At 44.6% G+C, this 14,130-nt stretch overlaps 1 protein-coding gene across 1 annotated transcript in view; it reads left to right on the top strand.

Annotated features, from left to right (window-relative positions):
• Positions 1-814: 814 nt before the first annotated feature.
• The window catches only part of ATP9A (ATPase phospholipid transporting 9A (putative)), a 118,249-nt gene continuing 104,933 nt past the window's right edge, over positions 815-14,130 (top strand). The window contains exon 1 of the mRNA XM_029070406.1: positions 815-972. Within this exon, the coding sequence (XP_028926239.1) occupies positions 905-972 (68 nt within the window). The 5' untranslated portion in view covers positions 815-904. The remainder of the gene's footprint in view (positions 973-14,130) is intronic.

Here is a 14,130-nt window from a genome sequence, read left to right as displayed (position 1 = left end):
GCTTAACAAATACTATCATTATCATTATTACTACCCCAGTGCTTAGAACGGCGCTTGGCACATAGTAAGCGCTTAACAAATACCATCATTATCATTATTACTACCCCAGTGCTTAGAACGGCGCTTGGCACATAGTAAGCGCTTAACAAATATCATTATTATTATTAGGTGCGGCCCCTTGGGGCCAGCGAAGGCTGGCAGGCAGGCAGGCACTGAATGCGGGGAAAATCGGAATCCCCTCTCCTGTCGATGGATCGATCGGTGGAGGGAGGAAAGCTGCGCAGGGAAGCCGAGCCGACATTCATCCTTTTCCTTCACTCTTGAGCCCCTCCTGTGCGCAGAGCACTGTCCTAAGCGCTTGGAAAGTACAATACGGCAAGGGGGTGGGGGGAGGAGGGTCGAAGGAAGGACTGGTGGGTGGGCGCTGCTTGGCAGGAGAAGAGGTGGGGGGGGGGGAAGAGGGGTGGGGGATCCCCGAGTTTCTGGGCTGGGCACGGTGGGAGAGGATTAGGGGCGAGGGTGCGGGTCGTGGGCCGCACGACGAGAGGAGGAGAGCCGGGACCTGCGGGCCGGGGGCGGGGGGAGAGAGGAGACCCCCGCCCACCCCGCCACCCACCCCGCCCCACGGGAGGCCGAGCCCAGCCGGGAAACCGGGCGACCGAGCCTCCTTCCTCCGAGCAGCAGCAGGAGCTGCAGCAGCAGCTGCAGGAGCTGCAGCCCCCTTCCTCCGAGCAGCAGCTGCAGGAGCTGCAGCCTCCGCCTCCTTCCCGGGAGTAGGGGCAGCTGCAGGAGCCCGCAGCCTCCTTCCTCCGAGCAGCAGCTGCGGGAGCTGCAGGCTCAGCAGTGGGGGAGCGCGGCAGGAGCTGCGGGCTGAGCTGCCTTCCCGGGAGCCGGGCCGGCCGACATGACGGATAACATCCCCCTGCAGCCTGTCAGGCAGAAGAAGCGAATGGATAACAAGCACCGCGCAGGGTGAGCGCCGCCAGGACCGGCCGGGGGGCGGGGAGGTGGAGGGGGGGCGTCATCCGAGCCGCCTGCCAAGAGGGGCACCCACCCACCGGACCCCCTTGCCCTTTGTTCCCGGACGCCTCCTCCCCCGGGGGGGTCGCCCCCGGCCCCGGCTGTGGGCATGGTCGGCGGCGCCTGGCCCTGGCCCCTTGGCGAGCCCTGGCCACCAGAGCCCGGCCCGGGGCTAACGGGCAGGAGGGGACCGGACCCCGGTCGCCCCCAGCTCCCCCAGGCCGGCCGGACTTTGGCCTTCCTTAGGGGCCGCTGCCCACCGAGTGGGACGAAATTCGGAGAGTCCTGAAGGCCCCCCCCCCCCCCCCCCCAATCACGGCAATATTAGGCCTCCAAACCATCGACGATCCGGTTCCCATCGCTTGGGCCTCCCCTCTCCCAGCCCGATTGTCCGGTCCGTAGCCCGGTGGTCTGCCCCCACTAAATGCTCATAAATCAGATGAAATGAGCGCATACGGGGGCGATTCCGCTCCCACGGTTGGATCGGCGTGGATGTGCCTCGCTTCCAGCGATGGAGCTCCGTAGGCAGGGAGGGATGCGGGAATATCGTGATACTTGGGGTGTTCAGTAAGCGTTTAGTATGTGGCAGGCACTGTACTGTGCGGACAGGTGCAAGGTGTTGGCCTGCGGGCTGCCGCCCCCACACCCACCTACTCTTGGCCCTGCCAGACAGATGCAGCTTCTTCCCTTTGATGACGGACTTGGCCGCTCTGAGCTTCTGCTTGGAAACCATGAAACGATGAGTCCAAAGGAAGGAAGCCCGCCGTCAGTCGGTCCGTCGCGTTTATCGAGCTCTTACCTTGTGCCGGGACCCGTACCGAAGGCTGGGGAGAGGACAATATAACCGTATAACGGATGCCTTCCCTGCCCACCACGAGTTTAGAGTCTAGAGGGGCCCTCCGAGATGGAAACATATGGGACCAGCTGGAAAACAGTAACTTGGTTTCGTTTTCTTTCCAAGCAAGTGGGTCATCCTGGTGAAACCTAGACAAAAGTGCTTCCAAATAAGCTGCCCTTCCGCAATCTTGAAACACGATGAGGATGATGATGATGATGAATCTCTCATGCCGGAAAGAAAATCCTGAGCCCTCCCCGGGTTGGCCTCGGTTTTGGATGGGAGGGCACGTTGGTAATCTGTTGAAAGTGGAGTCGTGTTGTAGCAGATGTTTTAATAGCCTTTGGTGGCGACCTTGGTGGCGACAGTCCCCTGGACCTTCGGAGCTTCGGCCTGTACCTTGGTGCATAAAGGGTAAATCCCAAAGGCCGGCTGTAAAGCAGAAAACCCATGTTCACGTTGCCATTAAGGCCGTGGAGAGGAGAACCTGGAGAGTTTCTTTTCTCGTATTTATGTCGCTAATCATCTGGCTCTCAGCTCGTAGTTTGACTTGGTGGTAATGACTGACGGCCATTAACTTGATGAAGCATTCAGCTCTGCTTTTGGTATTTCTTTTGAGTGTATGCCCGGATATATGTGTACACATAATTATAAACACGTTTATTTGCATAAATAATCGTACTATTAATGGACTTAATAGAGGAGCCCACTGAAATAATCATACATCCACTCCTGTTGTTGACTGTGAATATTTTTGCCAAAGCTTGTGTGACATGTCTTTGAATACAACTGGAATTCAAATTGTTCAGTACCTCCGGTGGGAGTGCTTGGGCATAATGTCAGCAGAGAGACAAAATTCCTGAGATGTTAGGATTTGTAGACTATTGGTTTTATCCGCTATTCTCCAATTTAAATATCTACCGGCAGTCCTGGTGCCTGCCCTGGAACTGGAAGTCACGAGACTTGGTTTCAGATTCCAGCTCTGCCACTTGCCTGCTATGTGACCCAGGGAAAATCACTTACCCTCTCTGAGACTCAGTTCTCTCACTTGTGAAATGGGGATAAAATAGCTTGTGGGACCAGAATTGTGTCTAGTCTCATGACCTTGTATCTAAGCCAGTGCTCAGCTCAGAGTGGGCACTTAATATATGCCATAATTATTATTACCTAGAGGTGTGGCCCTAGCAGATCACCCCTGTGCAATTTAATCCCAGAATTCTTTTGTTTTGAGGTACCATCTCTAAATCCTGTCCTTCTTTACTTTCGAGTGGGAGTATTCGACGCCGCAGACCATTACACCTTTTGTTTGTACCTTGATATATTTTTTAAACTGTTGCAGATTTTTTTAAATATTACAGACCATGTAAGAATTCTAAATCTCAAATAGTAGCACATAACTGGTTTGTCAGTTCATTTTATCATCCAACAATGCATGCTAGTGGGTGAGGCAAGTGAGCAGCCTGCAAGTACTGCTTTTCTCTTATTGAAATATCACTACTTCCTGTTGCTACGGAAGCTGTGTTGTAAATATTCTTGAAATGATCACAATAGCGATGGTCTCAAGAAACATCTTCCAAGGGTGTGTCTTGCTGAATGTACTTACTGGCAAACAGATTGATCCTTTGTAATTCATTTCTGTATTGATACTCTTGATAAAGTAGACTATGGGAGGCTTACTGTTCCACTTCCACCTATAGCTCCTTCAAGAGAATGAAGTGTTTTGGGGTTGGGGTGGGTGGAAAAACTCAGTTCCAGATTAAAAGCCTTTTTCTATTGACTGAGTTCATCATCATCCTCATCATTAGTCTTGACACTGAGCACTGTTCTAGAAGCTTGAGAACCTAAACTAGAAGTAAAATATGACTTTGTCTTAAAGGGTTTACGAGAGTCATCGTATAACACATCACGCATCACATTACTCACATCTTACTAAAATCTGAAAATTTGGTCCACCATCCCTCACTATATCACAACCATTTCCCCATACAAGAGCTCAAGTCCCAAAAAACCTCTCTTCCTTTTCCCTCCCTATGAAATATTCCTAACCTCTTCTGCCCCTCATTCCCAATTCTCTGGCAAAGAGGTGCAGGTCAATCAGTCATATTTATTGAGTGCTTTCTGTGTGCAGAATGCTGTACTAAGAAGCACTTGGTGGAGTACAAGATAACAAAATTGGTAGACACGTTCCTAGCCCACAACGAGGTTTTAGTCTAGAGTGGGATGCAGGTACTGTGCCCCTCCTTTTTATGGAGCTGTCCCAGGTTTGCGATGTTTTGTGTTCCCACCCTGGCAGATAAAGAGTTGCGAGGTTCAAGATCTGCCATGGTGGATACCCAGCTTGTATGGGGACTTGGGCTCCTGTACAGGGAAATGGCAGGCTGAATTTCCAGCCAACCTCTGAAGATATAATATACTTCAGGTCACTGAAATATGAATCAAATGAAGGAAGGCTAGAAAGTTCATCATTTAAACATTGACTTAATTTTCCATAAATTACTCTATTGGAGGGGTAAAATACAGTAAAACATGATATGTGGGATAACTTTTGTAATAAAGTATGGAAAAAAAATGGCAGTGGGGCCCTGCACCCAATTAATATTGACTGATTTAAAACAGCGCCCTTTGAATGCACACATCAGAGCTCCAGGTGAGTCAGATCATTTTGGATGTACTTAAAGTATCTTAGGGAAGTACTCTCAAGCCATTAGGGTACGATTTTCTGCCCTTCAGCAGTAATTTATCAAATGGTACTTTAAAGATCTTAAAAGCAGAAGGTGTGTCCCAAAGGTACCTGATTTATTTTCAATAATTTACAGAGAAAGATGCACACAGGAAATGGGTAGAAGACTGATCCACAGAGGTAGGGAACCTATCATCGGATCATCTGCCCCTGAAAAATTACAATAATTGTTACAGGTATTCTATTTTTACAGGTCTTCCAAAGAACTCGAAGTCCTTTTTCGGTACCCTTATATTTGTGCCAAAGTGCTTTGAAGGGTAGAATGAGTAGGCACCATATAATTTTTTGTATGCAAAAATGATGGTACCAGCGATGGGTCGGGGGAGGGACAAGACCCATGAACTCAAGAGCCACAAACCAAAAATGAAATATGGCCGAGAGCCACAAATCAGTCAGTTAGTGGCATTTATTGAGCCCTTACTGGGTGCAGAGAACTGAACTAGGCACTTGGGAGAGTACAGTACAACAGATTTGGTAGATGTGCTCTCTGCCCACAGTGAGCTTATAGTCTGGAAGAGGAGACAGACATTAATACAAATAAATTACCCATATGTACGTAAGTGTGGCGGGGCAAAGGGTGGGGTGAATGCCAAGTGCAGTGATGGTGCAGATTAAAGCAGGATTCCTGTATCCGTAACAGCGAGCAGGTGTTTGGCTTTGAGGCGTTTGAGTGGAAGAGAGCAGGCCCTTCTCCGGTTGAGAATGGTCCTGGCGTCTAAAGCTGGGGCCACACCGCTCCCTGGTCCGGGCCCGCAGAAGCACTGCCGTCTTGACATTCCTAGCATTTCTCCTCTAGCCAACTGCAAGGGAAAAAAGAGTTCCTTGGGGCTCTCGAGCCACAGTCCAGTCGCCTCTGCACCAGGCAGTCAGTTGTTATTTACTTAGTACTTACTGGGTGCAGAGTACTGTACTAAGTGCTTGGGAGGGTACAATAGTACAATCAACAGACACATTCACTGCCCACAGGGAGCTTACAGTCTAAAGTAAAACCAAATCAGGAAAGCAGCCTATCCCTTGGAAGACCGATGCTGTAATTCCAACAGGGCACTGTCTTCAAACTCATTTGAAGGCCTATAGATTCTTGTGTGACTTTGATTATTTACAGGTGCCAAATTTGACTCCAGCAATTCTTTCGGTGCCACTTAGATCTTATTGCACTAGGACAGGATCACAACACCCCAGCATCAAAATGCTTGCCACATTCCTCCTTCAGTGGGTGGGCTGTGTGAGGGGATTGATTGCGAAGCAGCGTGACTCAGTGGAAAGAGCACAGGCTTGGGAGTCAGAGGTCATGGGTTCTAATGCTGGCTCCACTACTTGTCAGCTGTGTGACTTTGGTCGAGTCACCTAACTTCTCTGTGCCTCAGTTCCCTCATCTGTAAAATGGGGATTAAGACTATGAGACCCACGTGGGATAGCATGATCACTTTGTATCCCCCCCAGCGCTTAGAACAGTGCTTGGCACATAGTAAGTGCTTAAATGCCATCATTATCATCATTATTATTATTGACAGCAGGATACCCAAGAGGCTGCTAACAGGGAATACGGAAGAAACATTTTAAGGACTCAGTGAATCCTAGTCACAGATGAAACGGACATAGTTGTGACAGCAGACAGACCAGGCTGCTCTACAGTACTGAAAATGATACAACTCTTAAAGTGGAGGTGTTGAGAAAATTGTGACAGAAACAGGAACAAAAATGGTGCCAAGCACTGCTGGCATTAATTACAGTGAAACAACAGGGACCATTTTTGCTGCACAAGTTGAAGAGTTTAGGATTCTTTACTCTGGATAGGTGAAGGATAAATGGGGATATGATTAAAGTCTACGAATTAATGAAAGGAGTGGACGAAGGGACATTGTTTCAAACGAGCACAGTAACTTCGAGACTAACAAAAGGAAACACTTCTTCAAATCTTTAGTTGTAGGTGGAGTCTGTGTCTCAAGAGGTTGTTCAAGTCAAAATTATGAGCAGGTTGAAGAGAGATTTATATTGTTGAGCAAGTGGGTCATTAAAGGGAAAGTTAAGGGTATTAAAGGGAAAGTTAAGGGTATTCAAGGAGAAAAATTAGGGACCCGAGATGCATCTTTAACCATTTAGATCAATCGGTCGATCAGTAAATGGTATTTATTGAGCATTCACTCTTCACCGAGCATAGTAATAAGCACTTGGGAGAGTACAGTACAGTAGAATTAGCAGATACGTCTCTGCCTATAATGAACTCATAGTCTAGAGCCTAGAGCACAACCATCAGTGTTGGAAGCAAAGCTGGGCTCGATGAACTAATGTTCAGACTCAATTATGGCATTTGTGATTTTATGACATAGGAAAGACAGTAGTCTACTGATCTTCAGCCACCTTAACACACCCTTTCAATCGATATTAGGTGTGTGCTAACTCTATGCAGAGCATTGTGTAAATGCTTCAGAGAGTAGAGTAGAGTAACTTTTGGTTACATCACCTTGGAACCTGAAAACTAACCTCCTGTGTTGTTTCTAAGAGTGACGTTTTGGACTGTATGTGCGGGTGTGAATTTTAAGAATGATGTGCAATTGACAACCCTTCCACTCAGTCATGTAAAAGTCGTCTTTTGCTCTTCTGCTGCATTTGGTTCTTGCAGTGTCTGTTGCTGTTTGTAAATTTAATTCATTATGTCACGAGCTTCACAAATGTCTGCTCTAAGAAAGTTACTTCATTTTTGATCCCTGCAAGTCAGACTTGGGCTTTCTGCTGCTAGTGTTTTCCAGGAGTCCACAGCCATGATGGATCACTGTTCCTCCAAAATATTGTTTCTGGCTTCCTTGTTTATGATCATCCTCTGTTCAGTTTAACATTCAGGACTTCTTGCGTATCCTGCTGCCCTCCATTGTTTTCAGATGTCTTGCCCCATGAAGCTATGCAGTGATGAGCATTGCCTTGAAGCGGGCAGGATTAACTGCATTCCTGGACCTCGTTGTTTATGATCCAGTCTCGCTATTCGATGTTGAGAAAATTGCTCAACTGTTCAAAAAGTAGGATGTGAGACCATTGATAGCATTACTCATGTGGGTCCGGGTAGCCTCAAGATGCTTGATCTGAACTTCTGTACTGATTGTAAGCTTGCCCACTGATGAAATAGGATAAAAAATACCTTTTCCTCACCTGTCCTTTAGAGCTATTCTGAGAGCCTTGTAATGTTAGTCTCTCAATCAGGCAGGACCGAACTAGGATTGTTGCAATAAAGAAAGCAACTTGACAGGTGGGGAGAAGAATGACAAACAGTCCTTCTTTTGGCATGGCAATCGGATGGTATGCTCATCAATCACTCCATCAGTCAGTGATATTTATTAGCAACACCACCCCACCCCCTCACCCTCACCTTGCCCTGGGAAGCAGCATGGCCTAGTGGAGAGATCCCGGGCCTGGGAGTCAGAAGGACCTGGGTTCTAATCCCGGCTCTGCCAGTTGCTTGCTGTGTGACCTCAAGCAAGTCACATAATTTATCTGTGCCTCACTTTCCTCAACTGTGAAATGGTGGTGATACCCATTATAGGGCCTACTTAGACTGTGAGCCCCATATGGGACAGAGATTGTGTCTGACCTAATTAATTTGTACCCATCCCATTTTTTTAAAGCCGTGTTGGACAGTAAGTGCCTTACAAATATCATTAAAAACAAAAACAAAAGAACTCCTTACAGTGTCCAGAGCACTTGGGAGAGTGCAATACACCCCATCTCTGCCCTCTAGAAGTTGATAATCCAGTGGGTCATTTCCACTTCTAGATAAGTCTAACCTTGCAGAAATTGTCATGACACTTCTATAATGGAAGGAGCTTTTATTATCTGAAACGGTCACACTATCATTGTTTTCTGATTAATTGATGTTTTGAAATTACTATGAATTCTTGGGGAACTGAATAGAATGACAAAGTCCTTCAGGTAGTTTTGGCATGGCAATTGGATGGTGTATTCATCAGTCAGTCCATCGGTCAGTATTATTTATTAGCAACACCATCCCACCCCCCCCACCCTCCGTTTTACCCGGGCTTGGGTTCTAATCCTGGCTCTGCCAATTCCCTTGCTGGGTAACCTTGGGCAAGTCAGTTCACTTCTCTGTGCCTCAGTTACCTCATCTGTAAAATGGGGATTGAGACTATGAGCCCCAAGTGGGACAGGGACTGAGTCCAACCCGATTTGCTTGTACCCATCCCAGCACTTAGTACAGTGCCTGGCACATAGTAAGCACTTAAAAACACCACAATTATTATTATTGAATAGCTCTTTGCTCTGTAGCTAATCCAGCCATACCCACAGAGGGTTTCCTTAAGGTTCTGGTGGTCACTGGGTACTGGAAGCCTGGAGCAGATTCTCAGACTCATGTTCACCTGCTCCCACTCTTCATGGGACATGTTAACCCCACCTTTTACATTTGCTTGTTTTCTCTTTTCTCCTAGGGCTAGTTCTGTGAGAGAGCGGTAAGCAGGTTTGGCAGGGGAGGGAGGCCTCTTGAATTGTCATGATCAGTCTCCTTTACAGTTGGGGTTGGGGAAAGAGGGAGGTGCGCTGCTGTTGGGGAATAGTTTACCCACTTATTCAAGTCACCGTTACACATTATTTTTTTTCTCTCTTTGAAGCAGAATTAAAGCTTCCAAGCCTCAACATCATTGAGATTGTGCCCTCCTGCATAGAATGTGTTTTATATTCTTAGGATGAAAAAGTGATTCAAAATACTGTATAGCAGTGGTAGGCTTTCATCTAGTCAAGCAAAATTTCCTAAGATGACACCAATGGTCTTGGACTTCTTTGTCATAATTTTCCCAGAAAAATTGAACAGTCTGCATCTATTTTAAGAAAGCAGGAAAATTAAATGGGATCCTTCCAACATTCCTGAATACTTAAGATTGTTTTCAATTTTGTGTGTATAGTCAGTAACATATGGAATACTTCTAAATCTTCTGACATAAGGGGGAAAATAAGGTCAGGAGGATGGAGCTGTTGAAAAATTCCATTTCTCTAGGGTTGACTATTAGTTTTCATAACAAAAAGCTCTTTAGGGCTCTCTATACACATGCAAGTGATGAAGGTCAAAATTGCTAATCCTGGTATTATAAGCTGTATTTTAAGCATGTCTTTGGAAAGAGGCATCAGTGCCCTCAACTCTTCTTTGGGAGAAGAAAATGAGTGGTATTTGAATTTTAAAAAGCCCACTCTGTTTTCAGTTAGTCTGTTAATATGTCCCACATGCAGTTTTTCATATGGCCTACTAATGTAACAAGATAACTATTTTTCTGTTTAGTCTGAAAACAAGCTTAAATTTAAAAAATATTTTTCTATGTATTCTGGGTTTATATAAAGTGAAATGTACCTCAACAGTGAATGTGAGAATAAAGTGGACTTCAAAATGGAAAAAGATGATATAAGTCTGTCTGTCACTGGTGGTTTTCAGCGGCTGGTCATCTTGTCTTCCTTTTAGATGGTTATACTGTACTCTCCCAAGTGCTTAGTACAGTGCCTTGCACACAGTAAATTCTCAATAAATGCAATTAATAATAATAATTTTATGTCACTGAGGGCAGACATCATATTATAATACTTCTGAATGTTCTCCAAGCATATGTTCTTATGTTCTATTCATTGGTGATTAAAGCCAACTCAAATTGCATTGGCTTTTGCTAAAGTCATCCCTGAGAGCATAATTTAAAAATATTTCTCTTATCAAACTTTTTTAGTACTTTTCTGTATATATAAATATATGTTTGTGTGGGTGTGTGTTCTACAGGGAAATGAATGATGAATGATCTTGCTTACAATTGTGATTCTAAAATACCATACAAATTAGTGATTCATTTTTTTTTGTTGGTGAAACTAGGAAGTATAGAAAGGTAGGTATAATTTCAACTTGAACAGGAATTAAAAGCTGACAGCATTTCCACAAAGAAAGGTTGTCATTACTTGAACTTTAGCAGAAAGAGACAGACAACAGTTCTTCCCCAGATAAAGATAATATTTTAGCAGTATTAATAGAGGAGCGGTTTCCATGTGTCAGGTAATAAAATCCTAGAAATGACTGCCCTCAGCAGAGGAGAAAGTCGAAAAAAAGAAGGTACTCTTTAGAAAGAGGATCTAGAAAAGTTTCAAATGCTAAATATTTACTGTTCCCAAGAGAGCACTTGTTGCCCTTTTATACAGTCTTCCTTCAAAAACTGGTCAGACAAGAAATACTTGTTGGTCTATTGTTCCAAAGCATGAGTTCGGTATAATGAAACCAGGAATTACCTGCCTAAAAAAATCACTTGGCAGACAGACATTTAAAAGAAATTGTCCGTAGAAGTTGTGTAGCAGTGTGAGTTCGAGCTTCTATAAAACCTTTTCTTTCAGCTTGTAGCTTCTGGCGTTCCCTCGTTGCTGTTGATCCCATTGTTTATAATGAAGAATTCTGTTTACACATATATGAATTCCTACTTTTATATTGTTACTTTGCTGAGGTTGAATCCAAGACCTCCACTTAATGTTTTCTCCTGTCACTGAGTTTCCAGGAGTTGTATAATTGAATCAATATTGTTGCTATTTCAAGTCCATTGTAACTTGAATTTTATTAGTGGGTTCCCACCTTGGGAATGTTTCTATTAAAGAAACTGGAAGTTCATTTCTTTCCATAGGTTGCAGAAAAAATGTAATATGTTGCAATTCAACTTGAATGTTAGTGAGCCTCCATTTTAGTTTGGGGAGGGTGGGAGAGGTTTTGAGAGTAACTCCTGATATAGGGGGAATTCATTCCCTTCTAAGTAATATGAGAAGAGTAAGCAATGTTCTTTGTTTTTATTCTCCGGTGTTTTCCTGTTCTAGCAAACTGCCCTTCGCAAACTCCGGGGGCAAAAAGTCAATCCCAATCCCTGAAAGCAGATAATCTCCCAATGGATGTCTGTCCCTCAGCAATGGAATACTTATTTCTCAGTTCCATTTTGAGTCCTCAAAGGTTGCCAGATGTCCCAATTTTTATGTTATAAATATCTCTAACATTAAAGTTATTTCTTTTTCCAAAAGTAGGTAGGTACAAGTTCCCCTTCTCCAACATCTTTGTCAGGAAAGGCTCCTCAAGGCCTTGGTGCATGAAGCCAAATCTATTCCTCACATATATAGGAGAATAGCATTAATCAGATACTTTGGTAGCCTCCTGACCACCTGCAAATTTCTCAGATCAAATCAACTTGCTCTTGATCCTTGCTTTAATTTGAAATATATTCTTTTCTAGACTTTAGAAATGCTTTGGGGAATTTGAATAGACCGATGAGGAGTTTAACCTTAAATTCAAGGAAAGTCTAGTGAAATCAATCGATCATATTTATTGCCCTGCCCACAGCAAGTACTCAATAAATACCATGGATTGACTGAATATTTTCTGCGTGCAGAGCACTGTATTAAGCATTCAGGAGAGTACAATATAACAGAGTTGGTAGACATGTTCCCTCCCCACAAAGGGCTTACAGTCTAAAGGATTATTTTCTTCAAAAGTGTTCACATCATGTTTCCCCACTCCTCAAGAAACTCAGTGGTTACCCATCCACCTCCGCATCAAACAAAAACTCCTCACCATTGGCTTTAAAGCATTTAATCACCTTGCCTCCTCCTACCTCACCTCGCTACTCTCCTACTACAACCCAGCCCATACCCTTGGTTCCTCTATTACTAACCTTCTTGCTGTATCTCGAACTCATCTATCTCACTGCCAACCTCTCTTCCTCACCCTACCTCTGGCCTGGAATGCCCTCCCTCCTCATTTCAGACAGATGATTGCTTTCCCCCACTTCAAAGCCTTATCGAAGGCACATCTCCAAGACGCCTTCCCTGACTAAGCCCCTCTCCTCTATTCCCACTCCCTTCTGCGTCGCCCGGACTTGCTCCCTTCATTCATCCTCCCTCCCATCCCCACATCACATAGGTATATATCTGTTTATATCTGTAATTTATGTATATTAATGTCTGTCTCCCCCTCTAGACTGTGAGCTCGTTGTGGGCAGGGAATGTGTTTGTTGTTATATTGCGCTCTCCAAGTGCTTAGTACAGTGCTTTGCACACAGTATACACTCAATGAATGCGATGGAATGATGAGAGAAGGGTACAAGTCTGCAGTCTAGTGAAAGTGAAATAGTTGTTATTCAAAGACTCTTTCTTCGGGCAAAGGATGCCTTTAATGAATGAAACATCCTATAAAATGCATTCTTATAATTCTTCTAAGTTCTATAGTTCAGAGCATGGAACAGAAGCAGCAGAACAGAGCTGTTGATTCAGGCCCCTTATAGTTTAATTCTTTAAGTAAGTTATTTGCTGCAGCGAATGCTTTGTTTCTTAGTGAAGTCACATATCATGGTCTCAGGAATTAATAGATTAGACAGCAAAAGTGGACAGCGCAAAAAAAAATATTCCTAGCTGTCTTGGATCACTTAAGAATGGAGAAATTTGAAACCAACTGTGGAAGAACCTCAGAACACTGCAATACTCCTAAATGTAGCGGAGGAAGATTTTCTTAAGGGTATTTGTTAAGCACTTACTGTGTGTCAAACACTGGTCTAAGCTCTGGCCTAGATGCAGGTGAATTAGGTTGGACAAAGTCCTTGTCCCATTTGGGGTGCACAGTCCAAGTAGGAGGGAGCAAAGTTGCCTTAGTGGAAAGCGCTGTGAGCCTAAGAGTCAGAGGACCTGTGTTCTAATTCTGGCTCTGACCGTTGCCTGCTTTGTGACTTTGGGTAAGTCATTTAAACTTCTGTATGCCTCAGCTTTGACATAGGTACAATGGGGATCCAGGACCTCTCTGTTCTCCTTTCTGCTTAAGCTGTGAGCCCAGTGTGGGACAGGGATGATGTCAGACCTGATTACTTTGTCTCTAAGCCAGTGGTTAATGCACTGTTTGGCACATCATAAGCACTTAATGATGATTATTATTATTTATAATAATGGTAATACTGAGACCTCAGAAAGGACCTGATTCAATCAATTGCATTTGTTGAGCACTTGCTATGTGGCCAGCACTGTATCAAGGGCTTGGAGAGTACAATAAACAGAATTGATAGAATTGATCCTGGCCCACAGTGAACCTAAAGAGTAGAGATTCATGTTTATAGGTTGAGGATGCTAAATTACTGCCCGTCAAATCCCACAAAAGGACTACGGGAAACTCCTTGAAGCTGGGTGGTGGCAACTTGGAAACAAATGAAAGGAAGCACTTCTTCAAGTAGCAGGTGGTAAGCATATGGAATGTGTTACCACAGGAAGTTGTGCAGGCTGAAAATGTCAGCGGGGTCAACAGGGGTTTGGATAAATTAAAGGATGAGCAGTCTATAATGGGTTACTAGAAGGAAAATTAAGAGGGCCAAGGGGATCAGTTAGGGATCGTAGACAGTACATCCATAACTAATTAGGCCAAGGCTTCATCCAGGCCAGCATCCTGTGCCTACCATCTGACAACAGACTATTTGGGGAATCGTGTGAGAGTTGCCAGCCATCCCGACTAATAGGATTTCTCTGTTATGATGTGGAACGTATTGCCTGATGCATG

Source organism: Ornithorhynchus anatinus, chromosome 8, assembly GCF_004115215.2.
Source record: "Ornithorhynchus anatinus isolate Pmale09 chromosome 8, mOrnAna1.pri.v4, whole genome shotgun sequence".
In the NCBI taxonomy this organism is placed as follows: Eukaryota; Metazoa; Chordata; class Mammalia; order Monotremata; family Ornithorhynchidae; genus Ornithorhynchus; species Ornithorhynchus anatinus.
Note: the sequence above shows the minus strand (reverse complement) of the source record. Positions and strands in the feature narration are given on the sequence as shown.